The 27,458-nt window shown below is 43.5% G+C and overlaps 1 protein-coding gene across 1 annotated transcript in view; it reads right to left on the bottom strand.

Annotated features, from left to right (window-relative positions):
* The window catches only part of ACSS3 (acyl-CoA synthetase short chain family member 3), a 124,689-nt gene that overhangs the window by 50,698 nt on the left and 46,533 nt on the right, over positions 1-27,458 (bottom strand). Inside the window, exons 4-8 of the mRNA XM_030215002.1 lie at positions 21,914-22,048; positions 18,611-18,751; positions 12,402-12,482; positions 12,226-12,321; positions 4,862-5,013 (exon numbers count right to left, since the gene is read on the bottom strand). Of these exons, the coding sequence (XP_030070862.1) occupies positions 4,862-5,013; positions 12,226-12,321; positions 12,402-12,482; positions 18,611-18,751; positions 21,914-22,048 (605 nt within the window). The remainder of the gene's footprint in view (positions 1-4,861; positions 5,014-12,225; positions 12,322-12,401; positions 12,483-18,610; positions 18,752-21,913; positions 22,049-27,458) is intronic.

Genomic DNA, 27,458 nt, shown 5'->3' with positions numbered 1-27,458 from the left:
GTTATTATAGCTGCTCATTGTTATTATTGTTCTCTATTTGTAATTTATACACAACAGTTGCACAGCATATTGTTCCCTTTTTATATTTTAATAAAAAGATTTAAATATAAAATCATAAGTGTTCGAGGCTTCTGCAGATGAGGACAGAGCCCACGGGGACAGGGCAGGGACAGAACCTGCAGGGACAGGGTAAAGACGGAGACAGAACCTGCGGGGATGGGGTGGGGATGGAGACACAACACACGGGGACGGGGCGGGGACGGAGACAAACTTTGTCCCCGTGTCATTCTCTACCTCACACTAACTGCTATATGCTTTCCATGCCTATTGTCCACTCATGCCTTGCCTAACACCCCCAACACAAAAAGTGAAAATTAGCAGTAACAGTTGGAGCACTTCTGCGATAGCAGTTCATGTGCACTAATTTGCGCTTTCAGTGCGTTAACACACTTTGGTAAAACGGCCCCTCTGTCTTCTCTTTCAGGAATCTTCCATTTAACTTGCCCTGCTTTCCTGTGTTGCAGCACCTTCACGTCACGAGGCTATTCAATTGTTAATCCTGATGTTATATTCAAGATTAATAAGAAAGATGAGAAATATTTTTCCCCAACACTTTCAATGGGAGAGAAAAGAAAACCCTAATTACCCCACCAGGAGTAAGTAAATATTTTGGATTTAAAGGCGTTTGCATTTTAAGATCAGAGGAAATGGGTCACCGGCATCACATATTTACACCCATGTTTACTAAGAAGTAAATGGTGTACGCACGATAAACGCTAACGCTCCCATAGAAATGTATAGGCGTGTTAGCGTTTAAGGCGCTTTAAATTTACAGGCACGTTAAAAATGCTAATGCACTTTAGTAAACATACCCCTTAGAGATTTAAAATCTGTTTAATAATTTAACAGTATCAGATTCTTGGTGACTCCTTCTAGACATGTTTTCTCATAATAGGCCTTCAGATTTTAACATCTATTGTTAAACGAGAGGAAGATTGCCCTTATTTTAAATTTACATTAAAGTTAATGAGAACTGAGACAGACTAAATAGCTAAATTACATTAATGGTATCATTAACCTTATACCTGGTACTTGCTTCAAAGAAATATATATAAGTCCGCTACTAGGAAGTAAATCTCTCTTCTTAATATTTCTTACAAGTTACGAGGAAAAGACTTCAGATACTCGGTTCACACTGTTACTAATAGCCCAGTGAACCGCGCTGCTCAGCGTTTACTTTTGAAATATCTCTTTTCTTTAGGTAAATCAGCTGGCGAGTATCCTCAAGAGTCAGAAAAACCTCGTTTTCAAACTTTTTTATACTTTTGTATTTTTACATATCATGCTTTATAATGGAAATAAACTAGTACTTAGCTGCAATAAAGTATTACGGTCTGTTGGTTTAAAATGTTGGTTTAACAATGTTAAAACCAACAGACCATAATACTTTATTGCACTACGCTAGCAATCATCCTAAGAATACTGGGCTATTAGTAACAGTGTGAACCAAGTATCTGAAGTCTTTTCCTTGTAACATGTAAGATATTAAGAAGAGAGATTTACTTGCTATTAATGGTATCATACAATATAACCAGCTATCCGCCAATTTTTAAACCGGGTTTCATGGCCACTTTTGGTCGTATGAAAACCTGGTATATCTTTGGCCGGGTTAAAGATAACCGGCTATGTAAGAACGCTGACTTAGCTGGTTATCTTTAAACCAGCCAAAAACAAACCAGATATTCAGTGCCAGTCACCGGAAACGGCCCGACATTGAGCGTCCGGGCTTAGTGCCAATTCCCACGGTTTGAATATCGGACCCATAAGAATGAACTAAGTACCACAAGGCTGCTGCTACAGGTCACGGGAAGCCACTTTAAGGTTGACGCCGAAATGGGCAGAAGCAAATGGGCTTTGCTCCTGCCCTTGGAACCATAAGGCTACTAAAGGTAGACCTGGGAGGGGGCTTAAAAGGGATGGAAGTGGGGGAGTTCTGGCTGGGGTTTCCCTGCTGCTTGGGAAGGGAGATTGTAGGGGGCACTACAACAGAAATAGCTGATCTCCTTAGGCGAGTCCTGCTTAAATATCACATACTAATTTAGAATGGTTTGTCACACTAGCAGGAGTGCTTACTCCAAAGTGATTCCATCACTACAGGCGTACGTTGTATTACATGTTGAGTATTTCTGTCCCTTAGCCTCCACAGGGAGAGAAAGCACTACAGCCCCAACAGCTGGAAAAATAAGAAAGAGAACCTGACAGTACAGGCCTTAGGCCTAGCCCTTAGTAACAGGCCAAGCATAGGAAGGCATATACAATGTTTATACAAATCTGTGGAATTATTGATTTGAAGGATGGGGCTCTCCAGCCGAAACACGGCCAGTATTGGGTCCTTTTTATTGGGTCAGATTTCCCACTGGCAAATAAACGTTTGGACACTTTTTACCTGTGGTCAAGCCTTGGTTACTTGGTACAGTTCCACTTCCACCCTGCTGTGTGCCTTTTTGCTCTTTCCCTGTGGAAGGTGCTTGGACCCCTTTTTCAGGGAGTTTCTCTTCGTCTGATTAAATATCAGCCAGGACCTGCATAAACCTTGGCAGATATTTCTTGGTCAGTCAGGACTCGGATATTCAATGCCAGTACCTGGACATAGTCCAACAGGGATTATCTTCTTCACTGAACACTGAAAACCTTTCACTGCCCCAGGCTGAATATTAACCGGTAAAACTTTCAAGCAACACCGCCAGTCATCCAGGCTTCAATTTTAGCCCCGACAACTGGCACTCCTGCTCAGAAGTTTGGGACTCTTGCCAATCCAATCCCTCTGTTTGTCCATTTTTAATAAGACATGTTGTAATCTCATTCTAACCCATCTCTCTGTTGACTCTTTCCTTTGCGATAGATTCTGTTCGTTCTGCTTTGCCTTTTGAAAACGAAATGCAGCAGTTAGCACAGGGAAATTAAACACTACGATCACAGAAAGCAGCAAAGCAAAATGAAGCTCAACAATCCGGCTCATTCAAATTAAGAGTCCAATTCTGAGCTTTACGAAATGTTCGTTCTGCAGGATGGAAGAAACATTTCAAAGCCACTTCCTAAAGGAAAGCAAGGTGGTCCCTTATCTCTTGTTTGTCCTGTTTGTCTGTCCTAATTAGATTGTAAGCTCTGTCCAGCAGGGACTGTCTCTTCATGTTCAAATGTACAGGGCTATGTACGTCTAGTAGTGCTTTAGAAATGATAAGTACTAGTAGTAGTCCGGAGAAATGTGAAGAAAGCAGTCGGCAAGATATCTGGACGTTCTGAGCCACTCAGTTCAGAGACAACCATTCCCATTTTTGACAGGCAGGAAGTGCTTACTTTTCTTTATAGAATAGGAGCGTAACAGGTGAAATACACTCCTATAAATTAGGTGTGAGCATTTAGCCAGCCACAGAGTTGGTGTAAGTGATCATTAGAGAATGACACAGGGAAAAAGTTTGTCTCTGTCCCCAACCTCACCCGGTCCCCAAGGGCTTTGTCTCCATCCTCGCCCTGTCTCTGCAGGATCTGTCCCCGCCCTGTCCCTGTCCCCATCTTGGCAGTTACCATGGGTCCCCATCCTCTAGTACTCAGGCCTTCACATGTAAGTCCCGCCCACGCTCCACCTAAGATAGGTATGTTTTTACAGAACAGAACTTGGGCATTTATACCCAGTTCATGTGTGCAACCACTCACATTTATATTTTACTTTATTTTCAAAAGAAAATGTTAACAAGAAACAAGTAACATAAAAGAAAACCTAGGCAATAATTAACATGAACAATATCTAGAAACAACTAATCAACTTTCGGAAATCACTGAAGGCTTCACTTGAACGTTAGTAAATTACTGTTTTAATTGTTATTTCATTATTGATTTCGTTATACCCAATGCTTTATCTCACTATGTTACTCATATTCTTGTGTAATTATTAATTGTACCTTTACTCAGCTATGGCAATAGCCAGGGCGGAATATTGGAAGCCACATTGAGCCTGCAAATAGGTGGGAAAATGTGGGATACAAGTGCAATAAATAAATAAATACCGTAGTGAGCTGGTGATGCTCTAGGGGTAGGCAACCTCGGTCCTCGGGGGTCACAACCCAGTGGGGCTTCCAGGATTTCCCCAAATTAATATGCAAGAGATCTGTTTGCATAGAATAGAGGCAGGGCGCCTGGCTCTATCTGTTGAAGAACTGAGAGCATCCTTATTGCTTGTTCCATCCCTTTCCTTTTCTTAAATAAATGGAATTCCTCCCCTTTCACCTTACTCTCTAATTATGTGTCTTTATGAACACACTATTACTTTCTCTTATATTTGAAGAAACTTGATGGATTAGTAAATTGAAATCAACTTGAAACATGATGTAATAATTAGCTGTTAATTGACATTAGCAACCAATTATTGGTTTTAATTGGTGTTAGCTGATGCTAATTGCCACTAACTACCGCTAATTAGCAGTTATGCACATAACTGCCCTTAGTTGGGATTTTGCTGAATGTGGAAAATCCACAGCATGCAACTGCAAGGGGAGGGGCATGGGCAGGTCGGGGTGTGTCTAGAACTTATGCCCACATCTTATGGAATACTAGAATTTACACGCCTAACTGCCTACATTTAGACACAAGCATTTACACAAGCCACCGAGCTAGAGTAAACGCTCGCACCTAAAATTAGGAGTGTAAATACAGATTTATGCTAGTATTTTACTATGACAATTGTGCACACAATGCACGATTACCATAAATCATCTCGGAGCCTAACTTTAGTCGATCTATAGAGAATTACTCTCATACTACAGATCTATTTTTCTAAAACACTACTTAGTAAACAAGAGTTTACCGTTTCAAGGAGTATTTTTTTCCCAAATCTGCCTCTGGGTCCTGTTGACGGATTGCTCTAAGCGCAGTTGGTGCTGTAAACATGGCCGACACCCCATGCTCTGATAACACTCGGAAATAGGCTCCAGCATCGGGTGTTCCCACGGGCTTACCCTGCACAGAAATGAATTTAAATATGTCACATCATTCAAGGTCATTTTCTGAACACAGCATGATAACAAGACTGTAAAAACTGACTACAGACAGCATAATACAATAACTTTATGAAAAAGTTTAAGCTTTCAACTCAGTTGGAAGCAGAGCTGGGAGTTCAGTTGGGAGCAGAGCTTCATTTGTAGCAACTCACATATCCCTCTCATCTACAATATATGAAAAGGCCTACGATGTGTTGCTTCCATCCAAAACGTCATGACCTCATTGCTGCTGACCAACAATCACCATTGTAGGCCACAAACCTTCTGAGGGCCGTTTCTGACTTATTTCTGCTCTAAAGAATGTACCAATATAATCTCTAAACAATAATTCAAGTCAGCCTTCTTCTCCCCTCTTTCAACATACAATTCTAGAATGTTCTAGCAAGGAGAGAATCTATCAAGTTCTCAATATTGCGTGCAATGTCTTAGACATGGAGCCTCATCTTATATAGAACACAGAAATCAGAACTGGGATATACAGGTTGGGACGTACTCAGTTTTAATGTTATTTTAGAAGCGGAACGGGCAACGTACAGCCTTTTTTTAAAATACCTGCAGGAATGCATGTGTATTTCCCAGCACATGCAGTGAGAACAGTCATTTTATAAAAATGCATTGATGAAAAACATGAATACATAAGACCATAAGAGTAGCCATACTAGGTGGCCAAGACAGGTCACAAGTGCCTGGCAGAAACCCAAATTGTGTCAGCATTTCATGCTACCAATCCCAGGGCAAGCAGTTTCTTCCCCATGTCTATCTCAAAAGCAGACTGTGGACTTTTCCTCCAGGAACTTGTCCAAACCTTTTTTTTAAGCCCAGGTAAGCTAACAGCTGTTACTACATCCTCCAGCAAACAGTTCCAGGGCTTAAATATTCACTGCGTGAAAAAAATATTTCCTCCTATTTGTTTTAAAATTACTTCCATGTAACTTCCCAGAGTGTCCCCTAGACTTTGTAATTTTGGAATGAGTAAAAAAATCGATTTACTTCTACTCGTTTTACACCCCTCAATATTTTGTAGACCTCAATCCTATCTCCCCTCATCCATCTCTTTTCAAGGTTGAAGAGCCCTAACCTCTTTAGCGTTTCCTCGTATGAGAGGAGTTCCATCCCCTTTCTCATTTTGGTCGCTCTCCTTTGTACCTTTTCTTATTCCGCTATATCTTTTTTGAGATACGGCGCCCAGAACTGAACGCAATATTCAAGGTGAGGTCGCACCGTGGAGCGATACAGAGGAATTATGGTATTTTGGGTTTTATTTAGCATCCCTTTCCTAATAATTCCTAGCATCCCGTTTGCTTTTTTGACCACCACCACACATTCAGCAGAAGATTTCAGCGTATTATCTACAAGGCCACCTAGATCATTTCCTTGGTTGCTGAACCCCAAGGTGGACCCCTAGCACAGACCCAGCAGCTTCCACACGAAAGGGTTGGCCACTTACATGTAGATGTGGTGATTTCACACCTTTCAGGAAGTGCTACTATTTTCACATATAGCTGCCACATTTTATCAACCCACAAGTCTCAATGCCACCAATTAAGTACTGAAGCTACAACTTTAACATGGTTTTCATTTTTTTAATGGAGGTGGAAATAAACCACATGGTATAATGAAGAATGATTCCCTTAATCCCTCACGTAGAACCCTGGATGAAACAGACACTTTTTTAAAAAATCTATATGTGAATTTGGACAGGTGCAACTCCTGACAGGCCCCCATACAAATTTATTCTCACCCAAACCACACCCCCTTGAAATCATCACATGATACGGATATCCACATTAACAGCAGCTTTCAGAAATTGGTATTACATATGTAAACGTGTAGGTTCCTAATTGTGCATATCTACTTTTATATAGTTTTATGGATTTTTTGGGAAATAAGAGGGGCATAATCGAACGGGAGGTGAGAGGCGCTGTCAGGTCAGTGCAGGGGGCCCGGCACGGAGGGGGGAGGGAGCGGCGGCAAGGAGGGTAGCTGGAAATCTCGCCCGTTTTTACAGGCTTAACGGCTAGTACAAGTGATAAATGAAGGGAACAGAAACCCAAACCATAGCTACATGATACAAGGTTCCATATTAGGAGTCACCTCCAGGTAAAGGATCTAGATGTCATAAATTGATGATACCTTAAAATCCTCTGCTCAGTGTGCAACAGCAGCTAAGAAAACAAACTGAATATTTGAAAAGGAATGGAGAACAAAACAGATTACAATGTCTTTGCTCCATTCTGCAATTATACCTCAAATATTGCGTGCAATTCTGGTCACCGCATCTCAAAAAAGATATAACAGAATTAGAACAGGTACAGAGAAGGATGACCAAAATGATAAAAGGGATGGGACAATTTCCTTATGAGGAAAGGCTAAGGAGGCTAGGGCTGCTCAGCTTGGGGAAGAGAAGACTGACGCAAGATATGATAAAGATTTATAAACTCATGAATACAGTGAATGGATAGACATGAATCACTTTTGAATTCTGTCTAAAAGCACAAGGATTAAGGAGTAGCAATGAATCTACTAAGTAGTATATATTTTTTTAAAAATCAGAAAATATTTCTTCAGTCAGCATGTAATTAAGCTCTAGAATTCATTGCCAGTGAACATGATAAAAACAGTTAGCTTGGCAGGGTTTAAAAAAGGCTTGGACAAGTTCCTAAACAAAAACTCCATAACACATTATTAAGATGGACTTGGGAAAATCCACTACCTATTCCTGGGATAAGCAGCATTAGATAGATAGATAGATAGATATAGATATATATTTTTTTTAACTCTTTTGGGATCTTGCCAGGTATTTGTGATTTGCATTGGCCAAACAGGATACTGGGCTTGATGGACCTTCAGTCTGTTTCAATATGGCAATGCTTATGTACCTAGTGTGGACAGATGAGGAAATAGCTAGAACTGACTTACGTAATTAGATTTGTGTTGATCTGTATCAGTGCAGGCACAATTTTAATTATTCCAACATTGACTTTTTTCGGTCTCGAGGAAATGGCAAAGATGGGAAAGAGAATGGAGACTGATACAGTCGTAATCATTTTACGCAAAGATATTTACTGTGTATCTTCCTCCTGAGGCACATAGTCATAGATTAAATAGGTTACCATCAATTCAGCAGAGAAATGCATTTAACTTCTAATTAGGAGTAACAATATAGTTAAGACCCTCCCTGCTGACTCACTGATCTGAATAATAGAAGCTTTTATTCTTTCTCGGTTTAATTTTCAGAAAATGACTCATGCATTATTCATCGTCAAAATACCTGATGCATCTTGCTATTTAAAAGAATAATTCTGTTTACCAAATCTGGGCTTTTTAAAAAAATACTTTCCAGCATATGAAATGTTAGGAAAAATTATGTAAAAAGGGGATTCGTTTCTGTCCATCCGGAAGCAAAGTAATAATCCAGAGAAGGGACAGAAAGTCATGACATTAGAGTCATTTTCTCGAGCCAGTTGAATCCTCTTCTTCATGCGAAGACAGAGGGCACAACGAACTGGGTTACGCTAGGGCCCAAGGCACTGGATACACCGCGAAGGGGTATCTGTGCCTGAGATGGTCCGGTTGCACCAAGTACAACGTTTGAAGCCGCTGGGTGTCTTCGATGTCATAGAAGGAAAGACAGCACAGCTAAATCAAAAGGCTTGATTGTGCCAAGAAAAAGGAAGGAAGGACCCGGTCGAGCAGCCTAAAAACGTCCACGCCGAAAAAGAAAAGAAACTTTACCTTGGTTAAGAAAATACTAAGAAAATAAAGGAAAAATTACATTTATTATTTTTTTTAAAGAAAACAAAGGGAGGCAAAAAGCTCGAAAAAGATTTAAAAAAAAAAAAACATTCAAAGGCTCTTTTCCTGGGTAGAGAGAGGAACCACAGAACTGACTGTTGCTCCTCGCATGGAAGAAAAAGAACTGAGAAGCACGGCCTCGCAGCGGGCGGGAAGACACTCGGCACATGCGCAGTGCGGAACGCAGCATGCTTAGAAGGCTCTAGCAAACTTTTTGCTATGTGAAATGCCGGTTCCCGGGCCACCGCAGATTGCCGACCCAGTTGTGAGTATAATACAGCCTGCTTGTCCTCGGAGAATGGGAAACTCTCAGCTCAATATTTTCAAAAAAATGAATCTTCCCCAAAAATCTAGAGGAGGCAAAACAACCAGTCCCAAGAAGGGTGTAGGGCTGTGTGTGAGGTGTAGGGGGGGGGGGGTGTTTTGTTCTGAAATACACCTCCTCTTTTCTATTACAGTTTTCTTTTCTATGTAGTCATGACATGTTGCAACAAGTGCAGGAACCATGCATGAAATATATAATGTAAGAATTCCATCATCTTGTTCTACAAATCTATGTTGGAAAAGCATTCCTGCAGCCATGCATCTACTACTAGTACTACTTATTTCTATAGCGCTACTGCAGCGCTGTACACTTGAACATGACGAGACAGTCCCTACTCAACAGAGCTTACAATCTAATTAGGACAGACAAACAGGACAAATAAAGGATAAGGACAAAGAGTAGCAAGATTCTGGAATCCCAAAGAGTAGCAAGATTTTACTACTTATCATTTCTAAAGCGCTACTAGACGTACGCAGCGCTGTACACTTGAACATGAAGAGACAGTCCCTGCTCGACAGAGCTTACAATCTAATTAGGACAGACAAACAGGACAAACAAGAGATTAGGGAATATTAAAATGAGGATGATAAAATAAGGGTTCTGAACAAGTGAATAAGGGTTAGAAGTTAAAAGCAGCATCAAAAAGGTGGGCTTTTAGTTTAGATTTGAAGACGGCCAGAGATGGAGCTTGACGTACCGGCTCAGGAAGTCTATTCCAGGCATATGGTGCAGCAAGATAAAAGGAACGGAGTCTGGAGTTAGCAGTGGAGGAGAAGGGTGCAGATAAGAGAGATTTGCCCAGTGAACGGAGTTCCCGGGGAGGAATGTAGGGAGAGATGAGAGTGGAGAGGTACTGAGGAGCTGCAGAGTGAATGCACTTATAGGTCAATAAGAGGAGTTTGAACTGTATGCGGAAACGGATAGGGAGCCAGTGAAGTGACTTGAGGAGGGGGCTAATATGAGCATAACGACACTGGCAGAATCTGCACGCTTTTCCTACTTGTGTACTACGAGCTGGGCTGATTATCCTTTTAACAAACACCTACCAACTAAGGGGTCCCTTTTATTAAAGCTTAGTGTGTGATAAGTGCCAGGTAGCCCATAGATACAAAATAGAACTTGCAGCAGTTAGCATGGGCTAATTCTGTCAGTACACACAAAGCTTTAGTAAAAGAGCCCCCAAATTACTTGAAAGCTTAAAGATTCTCCTTTTCTTTCAAAAAAAAAAAAAAAAGTTCTTGAGATAACAAGAGAGAAATAAACAGAGATAGGGAAAATTGAATCCTAGAAAATTTTCTCGTTCACTGCATATAATCTAGACTCTACTGATGTTAGAATAAGGTCGCATCAAAGACCTTCCATTTTTGTATTCATCAAACAAAACATTCACTTTATGTGTTCACTTGACTTTTTTCCTAATTTAATAAAGATACAAAATCACCCAGAAATCAAAATATTTATATTGTTAGATAAGGCATATATGGGATCTGCCTGTATCGGTGCAGCTGACTGCCAAGAAGTTAAGCTCAGTTTGATTCCTAAACCCTGGTTCCTTTCTTAGGCCTGCCAGAGCTGGGGATTTGGTAGAAATAGTATTCACAGCCCCTGAGGTGGTCCCAAGGGCTGTGAGAGAGTTTATGATCACACAAAGTACAAGTGAGACCGGGGCACAAAATAGCTCTCCGTCCACTGTCTCCCCAGCAGTGGCTGTGGCACAGTGTAAAAGGCATGTCATGGGCAAACACGGAGGAACAAAAGTCCTCCAGACAAGCAAGTCCAGGCAAACAAACACAGCGAGGGGTGACACGAAGGATGATGCAGAGCAAAACACATTCAATGCCCTCAGAAAGTTCACGTCAGATGCTTTATTCACAATAAAAGGGACTCGACACTAAATCGTGTTTTGGCCACAGGGGCTTGCTTCAGGAGTCCCTAAATAAATACAGAAATACTGGTTTGTATTTCTTTTTATGTATTAGTTCTGTGTTTTTATAAGTTTTTTTTAATATATGCACTTTTCTGTATTTATTTAGGGACTCCTGAAGCAGGCCCCTGTGGCCGAAACACGATTTCGTGTCGAATCCGTTTTATTGTGAATAAAGCTTCTGATGTGAACTTTCTGAGTCCACTGGATGTTTTTGCTCTGCATCATCCTTCGTGTCACCCCTGCTGTGTTTGTTCACTAGGGCATGTCACATAGGTTGCAATTGAGAGTAACCTGGGGAGTTGGCATTCAATAATTATTAAACATCATGAAAGCCAATAAGTCATGCTATATAGAATCCTGGGGTTAATATTTTAATAATATGTAATACTAGTAAAAAAAGGCCCGTTTCTGACACAAATGAAACGGGCGCTAGCAAGGTTTTCCTCGGAGTGTGTATGTTTGAGAGAGTGTGTGTGAGAGTGACTCTGTGAGAGAGAGAGAGTGAATGTGCGTGTGTGTGTGACAGAGAGAGAGTGAGACTGGGCGCGAGTGTGTCTGTGAGAGAGAGAATGTGTGTGTGAGAATGAAAGTGTGTTCCAGGGCCCCCCCCTCCCTCCGAGTTTCAGGGTCCCTCCCTCCCTCCCTCCCTCTGAGTGTTCTTCCCGCTGCGCTACGGGCGCCTGATGAGCCGGCGGTGGGTGCGGCTCCTGATCGCCGCGGCCTGGCTGCTGCCGCCCGCCCTTTCTCATCGCCATCCCCGGTGGCGCCGTGATCTGCGTCTACTTCTCCCTACTCGCTGCTGCTGACGGCGCTCATCGGCAGGGAGGTCCAGGGTCAAATCTACGGGGGCCCAGGCCCCCACGTAGCTATGCCACTGAGTTAAAAGGATTGCCCAGGTCCGTCCAGATGGGTCTTGAAGATCAAGATATGAGCCTCTGCCATGCAGTTTATAGTAATTTGGTCTAATCACTTCTACTACTTGAAACCCTGCTCTTTCTAGACCAAGTATAATGTATAACAGTCATCATCTTAGGCATCACTCTTCCTTTCAAGAAAGGAAAATACTTTATAGTATGCTATATGCAACATTGGAAAAGACATGTAAACGTTACAAAGTTTATTACCTCATATAGAATGGTTGTGTTCCCATGCAAAAGGGGTGCGTAACATATGTATGAGTGGCCAACAACCCAGCCTAAATCAGAAGCTGCCCACCACACCTAAAAGCAAAATACAAACAATAAAACATTTAAACACACACAGCCATAAGAAGCATCACTCAGGCATAGACGGTCGTTACCTCACCAGGCTGAAGTCCATAAACAGAAGGCATTGTCCAGTTTAACATAACTGCATATCCACCTGTGGGTCTAACAACACCCTAGGGGAAAAAACAGTGAACACAAGTTAGAATTTTAAATAACATGGAAAAAAATACACATAAAAGATTGTATTATTCATTCTCATCCATTGCTAGACAGAGAGGGGAAAATTTTTAAAAATATATCCTCCCCCCACCAATGTTTAAACACTGCAGTTGGCGCTGTCTTCAAATAGTGATTGTGACTTTTATTTATTTAAAAAAATTTCTATCTCACGCTGGTCTACTATTATAAGTTGGTGCCAATAAAACATCCATAAATTAAAACCAATAAATATAACATAAAAATAAATCTACAAAAAAAATAAATAAAACACCCCCTGCATAAAACATATTTTCAACCAGATCATTTTTTTCGTTATAACCCACTCTTATTCTACAATTCTAGGTGGTTTACAATAAAATATTCATAATAAAAATGCAACCTAGAATATCATAAATCAAAAATAATAAAAGCACAAATTATAACTGGAAAGCAAAATCTGAACAAATAAGATTTCAGCAGCTTCCTAATTTGAACAACAGAACTGGTCATGTGACTCTCTAAATTCACACCCTGATATTTGGCGTCTGGCCATACCTGGATACCAGCGGTGAATACCTGGGTATAAGAAAGCAATCAGAAGTCATCCGGGTACCGCCAATATTTAGTGCAATATTCAGACAGATGTCCTAAATTGTCCGGATACGAGCACTGAATATTAGCAGCACCTAGATAACTTCCTGCTCTACCTTGGTTCTACCCCATGGACTGCACCGACACTATCCAGATCAAATCGATTTCAATAGGTACGATGTAGAAACACAAAAAATGACGGCACATGGGGCCTTTCCTTCCTCATTCTATAACAGGTCGCCTAAAATTCGGTGTCAATTACTCACGTAAAGTTGTAGAACAGTAGCACATATATGCATAACTAACAGTTGCACGCGTAAATGCCAAGCAGGCACTCGGCAGTATAACTTTAGTGCGCAAACACACAAGGGCGTTCACAAGGAGAGGAGCATGAGTGGACATGGGCGTGTCTCCCACCTATATGCATAACTTACAAAATACTGTAAGCTATGCGTGTGTCGCATTTAGGGGTACACATTTACGTCTACTAATGGGTGCATGTAACAAGCAATTACTGGCACTAAGAGTTAATCGGAACTTACGCGCCTAAGTTTTATGGGTGAGCAAAATAAAGGGGGGCATGGCAATGGGAAGGTCAAGGGCAGAACGGGGGGGGGGGGGGGGAAGTGTTCCTAGCACTTACGAGTGTTGTTACAGAATAAGGGGGGACGTGCGCCAATGTAGGCGCGCACATTTGCACCATGTTTCAGTTGGTGAAAATAGGCTCGAGTCCGGGGTGTAAGAACTATTCCATAAACCATGCCTAACTTTAAAGCGCGGCTTATAGACTAGCACTTTTTTCAGCACCACATACAGAATTCACCCTATCCAGCCTGCCCACCCGTAAACATAAAGGAATCCTGTTCCGAGGAAATGGATCCTCAGAAGCTTAGCTGAGATTGGGTGGCAGAGCCGGTGGTGGGAGGCGGGGATAGTGCTGGGCAGACTTATACGGTCTGTGCCCTGAAAATGACAGATACAAATCAAGGGGCTGGTGGTTGGGAGGCGGGGCTGGTGGTTGGGAGGCGGGGCTAGTGCTGGGCAGACTTATACGGTCTGTGCCCTGAAAAGGACAGATACAAATCAAGGTATGATATACACAAAAAGTAGCACATATGAGTTTATCTTGTTGGGCAGACTGGATGGACCGTGCAGGTTTTTTCTGCCGTCATCTACTATGTTACTATGCAAAAACTACTAATCTTTGAGATCCTCTCCCACGTTTTCTTGCATTCAGATACAATCCTCATCTCCACCACCTCCACTTGGGCAATCAGTGAAGATATATAGATATCTATATCGATATCTACCTACACAGACAGAAAATCTACGGAGCTCCGTCATATGGCAATGTCTAATTTTTTTCCTTAGGTTTTGTTTTGCTATTGTTTATTTTTTTCCCCCTTATTCTTTCTATTCCAGCCACTCTCTTCTACTTTAATAAGGATGGAAAGGAGGAACTGCCTCATGTAGTCAGTACAAGGATAAGATGTTTTGACATGTGAGCCTGTTTAAAATTCAGCACCTGGAGCATTACAACATCCCCACCCCCCCCATGAATCTCTGTCACAGTGAAGAAAGTACCAAAAGCCGAAAGCCGGGAGAGAGGCAGCTCCACGTAAGAAAGTAAAACTGTCTAAGAAAAAATAATTACAATGAAAAAAAAAGCAAGCGAAAACAGTGAAATTCATGTTGCACTATCCTGTACCCAAGCTATTTCAATTGCAATACGGTGACTGATAAAATATTAGTAACGTCAACAGTGATAATTAAACATGGTGCCTTCTTTATTTGAACACAGCTAATTACTCTCTCAAAAGATGATGACGTAATTGGTTTGCTGTTCATTTATTTCTCTTATCAATCTATCTTCTGAACTGAGAAAACAAATATAATCCTGCAACCTTCTCCACCTATCAAACATATAAATGGCAAGTGACCGACTCACCTGCAAATGCACAGTAGAGACTTCCCTCTCTGTCCCGCCCTCGCGTCAAGACGTGATGACGTCAGAGGGTGGAACAGAGAGGGAAACGGAGTCGGACTGTCGGACGCTGCCGCTGGAAACGAACATCGCACGCACCAACCTCCACCTTCCCCCCCATCCCCGCCACCGCTCCCACCCCCCTCCGTATTGGGCCCCCTGCATTGACTTGAGAGCGCCTCTCACCTCCGTGTGGAAGCGCTGCAGGCAGCAGCACAGCGATTTGCTGCTGCCTGCAGCGCTTTCACACGGAGGTGAGGGGCGCTGTCAGGTCAGTACAGGGGGCCCGGCACGGAGTGGGGAGGGAGCGCCAGCGAGGAGGGTAGCTGGACATGGGGGGAGGGCAGGGGGGAGAGGGCATGGTTACTGGACATGGGGTGAGAGCAGGGCAGAGAGGAGGGTTGCTGGACATGGGGGGAGGGCAAGGTAAAGAGGAGGATTGCTGGATATGGGGGGGGGGGGGAACAGGAGAGAGAGGATGGTTTGCAAAACACAAATCTCGCCTGTTTTAACGGGCTTAACGGCTAGTGTATATATATATATATATATATATATATATATATATATATATATATATATATACTGTACTTATCAAGAAACTCTTGAAAGAGAATTAATAATTCAATAGACATACAGTAGGTACATTTTAAAGCAATGCCAATAAAGCTTTCTATGGCTGGCTGCATACAAAATTGGAGTTTGATTCTGAAGTGCAAAATATGGTCTTTGACCAGCTAAGTTGAGAATTCTACAAAGACCATCATCAGAGTGCCAGAGAAGAAAGGGTCCACCAATGACCAACACCACGAGGTGTAGAAGAACCGGGTTCCAGAAGCAGACATACTCTGTGGACCCTTGGTCAAAGGGTTATCACTGTGGCCCTTATAGAAGAGGAGAAATGGGGAACCCTCTTGGATAATTGCAAATGAAGGCTCACAGAATCACAGCCCAAGCAGGACCAGGTTGCGATTGAGCTGGAACGGAAAGAAGTGTTGAGCTGAAAACATCAAACAATAAGAGGATAACGTTGTATAGGTCAAGTAGGTGAGGAAATGGACATTTAAGTCATCTAGTGTAGAACTAGGTAAATATTCTATAAAAGGCTTGGCAAGCAATTGGCTTTCTATAAAATGCATATAGTACCACTGAAGATACACGTAGAAATACCACAAAGCACAAGAGAAAGGGCAATTTTAACCATGTACACAAGCAAATTAAGAATAGAATCACGATGAGAACAAGCAAGTATATGCTACTTATGTAGGTATCGAGCCCCACTTATACACAGAACTGGTTAACTATGTGAGTATGCAAGCAGAAGAGCTGATAATTGAGCAGTCTGCTTCTAAAAGTCATCCTTTCTCGGGCTATGGATTTCCTTGTTGGAGTATTGCAGAAATCACCACCATTAAGCAATCCATCAAGTCTCAGGACTAAGAAAAGCTTCCAAATCAGAAGAACTCCCCACAAACTTCTGAAAATGTTTTCATTAAACATATACTATGGTTCAAAAACACTTCATGTTACCTATTAACCCCAAAGTGGGGAAAATGATAATAACGGTATGGAAGAAAAAGCCTCTGCTAATCTGCGGTACTGTTTCTTCTATAGAGTATAGTAACCAGCAAGACCACAATTCCTCATTGGCTCAAAAAAAACCTATATCCTCATTTTTCTTCACGTCTATATCTATTCATCCAACTTTATTCTTCAAGCTTAGGAATATATCTTTACATTTCATATTTTTAACTTTTATATTATTATATATAAAACAACCACCATTGTAGCACACTTATCTTGAAATTCAACGGTCCCGTTTCACCTGTCTCTTCAAGGCTTTCTCAAGGAAGTAGATGTGCTCAATATCATATATTAATTGTAACGCAGAGTCCTTCTTCATTGCAACCGCTGCATTACAATTAATATATGATATTGAGCACATTTGCTTCCTTGAGAAAGCCTTGAAGAGAGACAGGCGAAACGGGACCATCGGATTTCAAGATAAGTGTGCTACAATGGGGGATGTTTAATAGGAAACACGAGGTGTTTTTCAACCACGGTATATGTTCTAAGAAAAACTTCACCAGGGCTATGCATGATTTGGAGCAGGTAAAAACGCCTTTTGTAGGTCCCCTCTGAAACATTTGAAAGTCTCTCTTGATTCAATCAATCAATCTCCAAATACGTCCAAGAATAAAAAATGTTTTGAGACCTTTCTTAAATGCCTGATAAGATGATTCAAGTCCTTGCAAATTCGACAAGCTATTCTACTAAAAGTAGAATTATGGATCATGTCTAGACAGATGTACCAGAATGATGGTACCACAAAATGATTCTGCTGGGTAGATCATAAAGCTCTGGATAAACAGTAAGGTATCAAGCAGACAAAAGAGAAAAAGTGGCAGACTAGAATAATGAATTTTATATACAAGTATTAGAATCTGAATTCAAACCCATATAGGAAGAATTCTAATTATGGCGCCGGGAAAAGCGCTACTCTGTAAACTGTGCTTAAAGTTAGGCATGGTTTATAGAATAGCGCTCACACCCGGGAATCGCGCCTAAGTTTAGGTGTGGTCATTTGCACCAATTGAAATATGGTACAAATGTATGTGCCTTAGGCACGTACCACCTTATTCTATAAGGACGCACGTAAATGGTAGAATGCCCACTAAACACCCATGACCCTCTTAGGCCACGTGTACGCGGTTTCTCTTTTTGTGCTCTTCCTTTTGGCACAATCGCGAATTTTGATCTCGCCGCCGCTATTTTTCCATCCATGTCATCGAGGACTCCCAGTGGCTTCAAAAAGTGTACTCGGTGCAACCGGACGATCTCGGGTACCGACCCCCACGCTGGTGTCTTCAGTGCCTTGGGCCCGACCATCGCCCAGATGCATGTAAGTTGTGTCTTAGCTTGAAAAAGCGTTAACTCCTGGTTTAACAAGATTCATGGGCACTAATTATCTTTATTATCATCTACATATTGTTGTTTAAATGATGGCTATATGTTCACTATCTTACTTTTACATTGTTTAATTGTATTTTTCTGTAATGTAGCCTTTCCTACAGTTTTGTGTAAGCCACATTGAGCCCGCAACTAGCGGGAAAATGTGGGGTATAAATATATTAAATAAATAAATTTATACACCCCCTTTTTTTTAGTCACACCTAAATTTATGCACATAAATGCCAATTAAATCTAATCAGTGCCAATAACTGCTTGTTAAAAAGCCAAATATTGGCGCTAATTAGCCCATTAATTAAATTGCACATACAATTTTGGCAACTTGTATAGAATTAGGGTGTTATATGTACAAGTAATACCTTTTCTAAAATCATGTCTTATACACATGTGGCAATTTATCTGCATAAATCTTCTCTTTTATAAATTTAAATGGTACCTAAGATTTCTAAAGTTCACTCAAAAACTTGCTTACTGATAATAGAAGGCGTTTTGGCACTTTTAACAACATTTGAATTCCCCCATTTACCAGCCCTGTTTACCATGTGCATTTGCAAAGCTCACCTTGGGTGATCCGGTGGTCCCCGATGTATACAGGATATAAAGCGGATGCTCAGAAGGAACAGGGACGCAGTCGTGAGGTTTGGCATTTGCAATCTCTTCGTTCCAATCAAGGTCGCGCCCTGGGACTAGGGGAACAGTTTCCTAAACCAAAATTAACAAGGAGGAGAACGCTGAAAGCTGAACAAGTGAAAAATATAATGACCCCAATTCAAGTTGTGTGAACTGATAACAACAATCTTTCAAATTGCTTTCTTTAGAAGAACATTAAGATTAGCAGATATAAGTTTAAGAAACGCTTTTTCAGTGGACAAGTTTAATCCATTTACGACTAGCTCTTAAGTAAAGAGGTGTGGTAGCCGTGTTAGTCCACTCTTAAGGGTAATCTATAGAAATCAAACAAAATTAAAACATGGAAAAGAAAATAAGATGATACCTTTTTTATTGGACATAACTTAATACGTTTCTTGATTCGCTTTCGAAGGTTCCCTTCTTCATCAGATCAGAAATAAGCACATGTGTTAGCTGACAGTGTATATAACAGTCCCTCATAGATGGTCTAGCAGGGTGGGTAGGAGATGTGCATGGGGACTTCTTTGACACCCAACGGACAGGACTTAACAAGGATCTGGGTTTTCTAGCCCACTATAAACCATAAGTTGTATTTCACTGCTTATCACCCTCCCCTCCCCACAAACAGCCTGCTAGACTATGGAATGCTTTGAAGTCCCCACGCACATCTCCTACCCACCCTGCTAGACCATCTATGAGGGACTGATATATACACTGTCAGGTAAACACATTTGCTTATTTCTGATCTGTCGAAGAAGGGCAACCTTCGAAAGCTAACCAAGTTATGTCCAATAAAAAAGGTATCATCTTATTTTCTTTTCCATGTTTTAATTTTGTTTTGATTTCTATTGACTAGCTCTTGAAAGAGTAAAGCTTTCAAAAACACCAGATACACTCAATCAATAGTTATCACCTCAAATTGACAACTGGGGCTCCAATGCTCAGAACCTAACACCAGTGTTAGAGCCGATTAGTGCTGGACTACAGCTGGCGCTAATCCTGCACAGAATGTTCAGAGAGCTATAGTGCAGGAGCCATGAGCGCCAATGTGCTTGAAAGGAGCATGCCTAAGAGCACTATTTGCAATACCACAGGATTGTAAAACAGGAAGACACAGAGAGAGACAGGTGGACCGAAAGACAGAAGGCTGCCTACACTGTTGAAAAGCGATAAGGCAGTACAGGAAGGAAGCAAAGAGATGGTAGCAGGCAAAGCAGGTCACCTGCACTGCTGAAGAGAAGGCGGACTGTATGATGAGGATGTTAAACACAGGCTGAGGGGAGAAGAAAAGGGAACCACAGCTCAAGCTGACCAAAGGCTGGAGGGATCAGAGTACTGGATAAGGAGGAAGGCTGAAAGAACACAATTCCGGGAATAACATGTATAGAATGTTTGTACGTTTGGGAAGCTTGCCAGGTGTCCTTGGCCTGGATTGGCCGCTGTCTTGGACAGGATGCTGGGCTCGATGGACCCTTGGTCTTTTCCCAGTGTGGCATTACTTATGTACTTCTCTCCAGCTGAGTTTCATCAGGTGTCTTCTAGTAATAATATCATCATTTGTGTAGTAGATGGTGGGACAGGGTAACTAAAGGTGAGGCCACCGCATGGGCAGTCCAAGTGGCCAAACCTGTACAAGTAGCAGCTGGGGGACAACCTTAGCTAGAGGAGTGTAGGCAGGGGAAACCAGACAGGCCAAATAGCTTTTCTGTGTCAACTTCTCTGCTGACAATTTACTGCTATTTATTTGAGCAATCTGGCAAAAGAAACACGATTGCCTCATTCAATTAAAGGTTGTGCAGTTTCTCTTCAAAAAGTGTCAAAATTGGATGAAGGTCTTGCACAAAATGGGACTTAGCAAGCTTAGGGGCCATTTTACTAAGCCGCGGTAAAAAGTGGCCTGAGGTAGGGTTACCAAATGTACGGATTTCCCCGGACATGTCCTCTTTTTCAGGACATGTCCGGGGTGTCCGGCGGGTTTTGCCCACCCGCCTGTTTGTCCAGATTTCTGGACAAACGGGCGGGTGAGCGGCGCCATAGGTCTCCCCTCCCCTCCCCTTACTTGCTATCTGCCCTGGTGGTCTAGTGACCTCTGTGGGCAGGAAAGAGCTCCCGCTTTCCTATCCGGAGCGCTGCCTGCCCTCGCCCTGCATCCTTCTCAGCCTCGGCTCGGGATTCAAAATGGCCGCCGAGAGTTGAAGCGGCCTCACGAGACTTCAACTCTCAGTGGCCATTTTGAATCCCGAGCCGACCGAGAAGGATGCAGGGCAAGGCAGCGCTCCGGGCAGGAAAGAGGGGGCTCTTCCTTGCCCCAAAGAGGTCACTAGACCACCAGGGCAGTAGATAGTAAGTAAGGGGAGGGGAGGGGAATATGTGACAAGGGGGAGGGGAGGTGACGGGAGGGGAGGTGATGGGGGGGGCAGGGGAGAGGAATATGTGGTTCCGCCTGCCTGAAGTGCACTGCAGTACCCACTAAAAACTGCTCCAGGGACGTGCATAGTGCTGTCAGGGAGCTGGGTATGACATTTGAGGCTGGCATAGAGGCTGGCACAAAAATGTTAAAAAAAATTTTGGGGGGTGGGAGAGGGTTGGTGACCACTGGGGGAGTAAGGGGAGGTGATCCCCTATTCCCTCCGGTGGTCATCTGGTCAATTGGGGCACTTTTTTGAGTTTGGGCCTAAAAATAATTGGACCAAGTGAAGCCAGTCAAGTGCTCGTCAGAGCCGGCCTTCTTTTTTCCATTATCGGCCGAAGCTGGCCATCTCGTAACCATGCCCCCTTACTGCCTTCCGTACCCTGCCGACACGCCCCCTTTAACTTTGGCCGGGTCTGTGACGGAAAGCAGTTGAAGCCGGCCAAAATTGGCTTTCGATTATACCGATTTGGCCGGGTTTAGGAGATGGCCGGCCATCTCCTGATTTGTGTTGGAAGATGGCCGGCCATCTCCTTTGAAAATAAGCAGGCTAGGCACCTATGACTCAATAGGAGGAGTAAACCAGCAGAAATAATGGCTAGCTTGAAGATACGGATATTTACACCTGCTCCTAGTGCACAAAGAATGTGCATACCCTCTGACCAAAGTCCACCCCAGAGAACGCCTATGTACGGGTTATGAAAATGCATTTGCCATTTTAATACCACCCAAACTTTTACATGAGTAACCCCTGGGGTTATATTATAAAAGACCTTTACCTATAAAGACATCTCAGCTATTAGAAGAACGAACAATAGACGTACCGTGTTAGACCGATTGTAAACCAGTAGTTTTTCAGGTCTGTGCTGGGACAGTTCCAAAGCTTTCTCTACAAGAGGTTTGTATTCCACCTTCCTGCCAGGTTCTATTCCAAACGATGCGGTGACCACGATTTTAGGCTGCAATTTAAAAAAAAGGATTTCCATGTATAATGTCCATTCTACAAAGACTGTTCCAGCCATGAAATGAGCATACTTAGACTTTATCCCAACAGAATGTGCTGAACTTTACACTGGAAAAATACACATTTTTTGCACAATCTGAATAGACACCAAATTCTAAGGGGTCCTTTTACTAAGATGCTCTGAAAAATGGCCTGCGGTAGTGTAGGCGCATGTTTTGGGCACGCGCAGATCCATTTTTCAGTGCGCCTGCAAAAAAATGCCTTTTTAAAAAATTTTTGCCGAAAATGGATGTGCGGCAAAATCAAAATTGGCGCGCGTCCTTTTTGGGTCTGAGACCTTACCGCCATCCATTGACCTAGCGGTAAAAAGTCTTACGCAGTAATGGCCTGTGCGCGTCTGAAAATAAAAATTCTTTTTCAGACGTGCGATAAAAATGAAATTACCGCAAGAGCCACGCGGTAGCCGGGCAGTAATTGTAAGCTCTTTGAGCAGGGACTGTCTTTCTTCTATGTTTGTGTAGTGCTGCGTACGCCTTGTAGCGCTATAGAAATGCTAAATAGTAGTAGTAGTAGTAATTCCATTTTGGCGCGCGTTGGGCATGTGCAGACGCTTACATGGCTTAGTAAAAAGGCCCCTAAATGTTCAACATAAAGGTTTCAAACACGTTAAAAAAAACAGAATATTTATTTCCCCCCGATATTCTGTGCTATTTAATCGGTCAGGAATGGCTCCTGGTCAGTTAAATAGCACTTAACCGGCTATCAGTGAATATTCAGCACATCGCTGGGTAAGTTTGGCTGCCAAATCGGGCTGCCCAAATCGTAGGCCTATCTTTGGCTGCTTTAAAAACTAAGCGGCCCTTTTACAAAAGCGCATAGCTGTCTACGCGCAGTCAACGTGCATCAAATTAGAACTACCACCTGGCTACCGCGTGCCCCGGGAGGTAATTCTATTTTTGACGCAGGTCCAAAACACACGGCAGAAAATAATTTCTATTTTCGACTGCGTGGCACTAACCGGGCGGTAATCGGCAGTGTACCCAACTTTCATAAGCCTACTGATCTTCTAGAATTGTCTTTTTGTTATTTCAAAAATCAAGAAAATATTCACTTTTTTGTTGTAATGAAAGAAGCCCACAGAGACTTTCTAAGCTGCATGTTCGATATACTATAGACAAAGCATTCTCTGACTACCCACATCTCAAAGAGAATACCATAAATAACTTTAATAGCATCCAGTATGACCCTCTGCACCACTCAGAAATGTGGTGACAACTGCCCCTGTAGAAACTGGCAACAACTTCTTATACATAGGTCTTGGTACATGGTCCTATCCAGCGTTAGATACACTCCATCCAATCAGCAAAAATAAACCAGAAACACTTCAAGTGTTTACCGCTTCAGCTATCACTTTAAAAGATTATTTTAATATGACAATCAGTTTGTATGTTTGAAGGCTCATTTTGCATAGGACACCAAAGGAGGGTTTTGCCGGGTTCTTGAAGCCTGGATTGGCTGCTGTCGGAGACAGGATGCTGGGCTTGATGGACCCTTGGTCTTTTCCCAGTGTGGCGGTGCTTATGTACTTATGAATTGAGACGTCCAGGGCAAGATCTACTCGGTTGCCCTTGTATTTTACAAAAGGCTCTGCTGAAGACAGAGCCATCTGTAGCGTAGAGATAAGGATGTTCAGGCATGCACATGAATGTGCCAACACGTGCAGTGGGAGCAGTAATTAAAAAAAAAAAAAAGAGAGAGCAGCATGAGCTCTTAGCATCGCTAATAACTGGTAACAAATTCTTTTTTTTTTCTAGTTTAATTTCTTTTATTGATTTTCGATACAAATACAATCAAGAGCTCACAACATAACAACAAGTAACATTTTCCCGATCTCCAGCTTTATCACAAAGCCTTCATTATGCGGCAGGGTATGGAATGGATCGCTCCTGTAAATGTTACCTCCCCGCCCAGATGGTTCACCTTTGAACAAGCCCTTATCGACCCGTTGGAGCATTCCCATATAATTGGGATGCCCCTTACCAAAAGCATTGTTTCTAATCCGATAATTAACACTGCATATAAATTAATGGCATGCTTAGATAAATCGATGGTAACAAATTCTTGAATGTATACTGAATGTCATTCTTTTCCTTTCTGAAAGAGGATGAATAATCTTTGGCCCAAATCAACTCGAAACTGAAGAGGCCCTTCAGGTTCTGTTCCCTTAAGGATTTGCAGAGACCTCTAGTAATGGAGTTTGATTTTTGCAAACCTCCACAGTATTGCTGGCCTGACCAATAATGAACAGTGGTAGGATGAGACTTCTTGGAGGGAAACTGCTAGTATTTTAGGCACTACTAGAGAGAGGTAATCACTCAGGCCCTCATGATCAAAAGCAAACTCCGGCGCTAGAGGCTGTTAACGCCATACTAGCGCCGGAGTTTGCAGCTCACCCATGATCAGAGCCCTCGAGCGCCTGAAACAACGCACTCGAGGGCTCTTTGCGCAAGTAGCATGCAAATGCATGCTAAACAGGGCTTCCAGCATTCATCCCCAATGATCAGCGGCCAGCGCGCCAAAGATTGGGTCGCTGGCCGCAGCAAAATCAACGCCAGCTCTGAGCTGGCGTTAGACTTTGCGGATCATTGGGGAGGAATGGTGAGCCCTGTCCAGCATGCAGCTGCATGCTGGCAGGCCCCCGTTCCCCCCCCCAAAGCAAACGCAAACAGGGGACTGGAGGTCCGGTGGACCTCCGGTCCCCCTGACGATCCGAGCCCCTCCATGACAAGGGAGGGCTGGAGATCCGGTGGGTCTCCAGCCCCCCCCCAACCCCCATAACTCATGGTGGCCGCCTCTGGCCAAACGCTATCCCACTCTCTTTCCCACTCAGCGACGGGGGGGGGGGGGGCTGGAGGTTTGGTGGGTCTCCAGCCCACCCCAACTCCTCCCCCCCCCAAGCATTCTGAATCCATGGTCCCCCCAGCGTTCTGATTCCCTGGTGGTCCGTGGTCACCCACCCTCCCTGCCGCCCCCCCCCCCCCCGGCTGGCCCCCCTACCTTTTGTTGGAGGAGGGACGCAGCCTGCCTGCCTTCCTCCTCTTCCTGTCGACGCTGCTGCAAAATGGCGGCGCCCAGCCCCGCCCATTGCATCCTGGGATGCGGTGGGCGGGGCTACAGACCATGTAAGGGAGCGATTCCCTTAGTATACTCTAGTAAACCTTTTGATCCAGAACAATATTCTGGCCTGGACTGAGTTATTGTATGCCAGCAGAGTGCTGACTGAGTGGATTTTATTTGCCAGTGACCTCCCAGCCAAAGCTAATCCCAGGCCTGACCTCCCTACAAACTGTACAGTTTTACTAAAGTGACCCATCTGATGCATACCTAAGGTGAAAAAAGGGTTACTTAAGTATCCCAGAAAATGGAATCACGGAGCTTCCTAGCAAGTCTGATCATTATTAAACGAGCACATTATTAAACTAATGCAGGTTCATTGTCTTTCTCCAAGAATGCAAAATGAGTTCAACAACTTATGTGGTTCTTTTGTGCAAACAACAATTGTAAATGAGATACAAAATGGAAAGTACTTTTAAATTATTCTTAATGCAACTTGTTCTCCTAAGGAGCAGATAACATCAACCATTTGTTATATGAAACTTACAGATAGTTTTAAAAGTGTCAACTGAAGAAGGTTTTATTTTCTTCGATAACCTCATTACGAGTTCCAGGAGTCAGGGACCTCCTAATTTGCACTGGACCAGCCCTCTGTGATTCTCTTAAAGACATCAAATATATAAATTGCGAGTGACCATACTCACCCGTAAATGCGCAGTAGGGATTTTCCCCCTCTGTCCCGCCCCCACGTCAATACGTGATGATGGGGGCAGGACAGAGAGGGAAACTGTGCGAAGGGGAGGGAGGGAGGGAAACTGTGCGAAGGGGAGGGAGGGAGGGAACCGCCGAGGTCGCTACTGCTCCCCCCCCCCCAACCGGCCCGGGCCCTCTCTTCGCGATTCAACTTAGAGCGCCGAAACCACAGCAGGCAGATCAGCTGAGCTGCCGTCAGCCTTCCTTCCCTGCCTCTGTCCCGCCCTCGCCATTACGTCACACGAGGGCGGGACACAGGCAGAGAAGGAAGGCCAACGGCACCTCAGCTGATCTGCCTGCTGCGGTTTTGGCGCTCTAAGTTGAATCGCAAAGAGAGGGCCCGGTCCGGCGACTCTGGGGGGGGGGGGGGGGGGGGCGGCGACCTGGCGAGGAGGGTAGCTGGAAATCTCGCCCATTTTAACAGGCATAATTGCTAGTAAGTACATAAGCACTGCCACGCTGGGAAAAGACCAAAGGTCCATCAAGCCCAGCACTCCGTCTCCGACAGCGGCCAATCCAGGCCCCAAGAACCTGGCAAAATCCCAAATTTAATAACGATCAATGGACTTTTCTTTCAGGAATCTGTCCAGACCCCCTTGAAACTCAGCAAGGCCAGCTGCCGTCACTACCTTCTCCGGCAATGAGTTCCAGAGTCTAACCACGCGCTGAGTAAAGAAAAACTTTCTCCAATTTGTTTTAAACCTACCACATTCTAATTTCATCTTCTGTCCCCTAGTTCTATTATTGTTAGAAAGCGTAAACAAACACTCCACATCCGTCCGCTCTACCCCACTCAAACTTTTGTAGACCTCTATCATATCACCCCTCAGCCGCCTTTTCTCCAGGCTAAAGAGTCCTAGCCGTCTTAACCTCTCCTCATAAGGTAGTCATCCCATCCCTTTTATCATTTTCATCGCCCTTCTCTGCACCTTCTCCAATTCCTTTATATCTTTTTTGAGATGAGGCGACCAGAACTGAACACAATACTCCAGGTGCGGTCACACCGTGGAGCGATATAACGGCATTATAACGCTCCATGGTTCGACCGCACCTGGAGTATTGTGTTCAGTTCTGGTCATAGTAACATAGTAGATGACGGCAGAAAAAGACCTGCACGGTCCATCCAGTCTGCCCAAGAAGATAAATTCATATGTGCTACTTTTTTATTTGTACTGTCCTCTTCAGTGCACATACCGTATAAGTCTGGCCAGCCCTATCCCCGCCTCCCAACCACCAACCCCGCCTCCCAACCACCAGCTCTGGCACAGACCGTATAAGTCTGCCCAGCACTATCCCTGTCTCCCACCACCGGCTCTGGCACAGACCATATAAGTCTGCCCAGCACTATCCCCGCCTCCCAACCACCAGCTCTAGCACAGACCCTATAAGTCTGGCCAGACCTATCCCAGCCTCCCAACCACCAACCCCGCCTCCCAACCACCAGCTCTGGCACAGACCGTATAAGTCTGCCCAGCACTATCCCTGCCTCCCACCACCGGCTCTGGCACAGACCGTATAAGTCTGCCCAGCACTATCCC

Source organism: Microcaecilia unicolor, chromosome 9 (genome assembly GCF_901765095.1).
Source record: "Microcaecilia unicolor chromosome 9, aMicUni1.1, whole genome shotgun sequence".
NCBI classification, from domain to species: Eukaryota; Metazoa; Chordata; class Amphibia; order Gymnophiona; family Siphonopidae; genus Microcaecilia; species Microcaecilia unicolor.
Note: the sequence above shows the minus strand (reverse complement) of the source record. Positions and strands in the feature narration are given on the sequence as shown.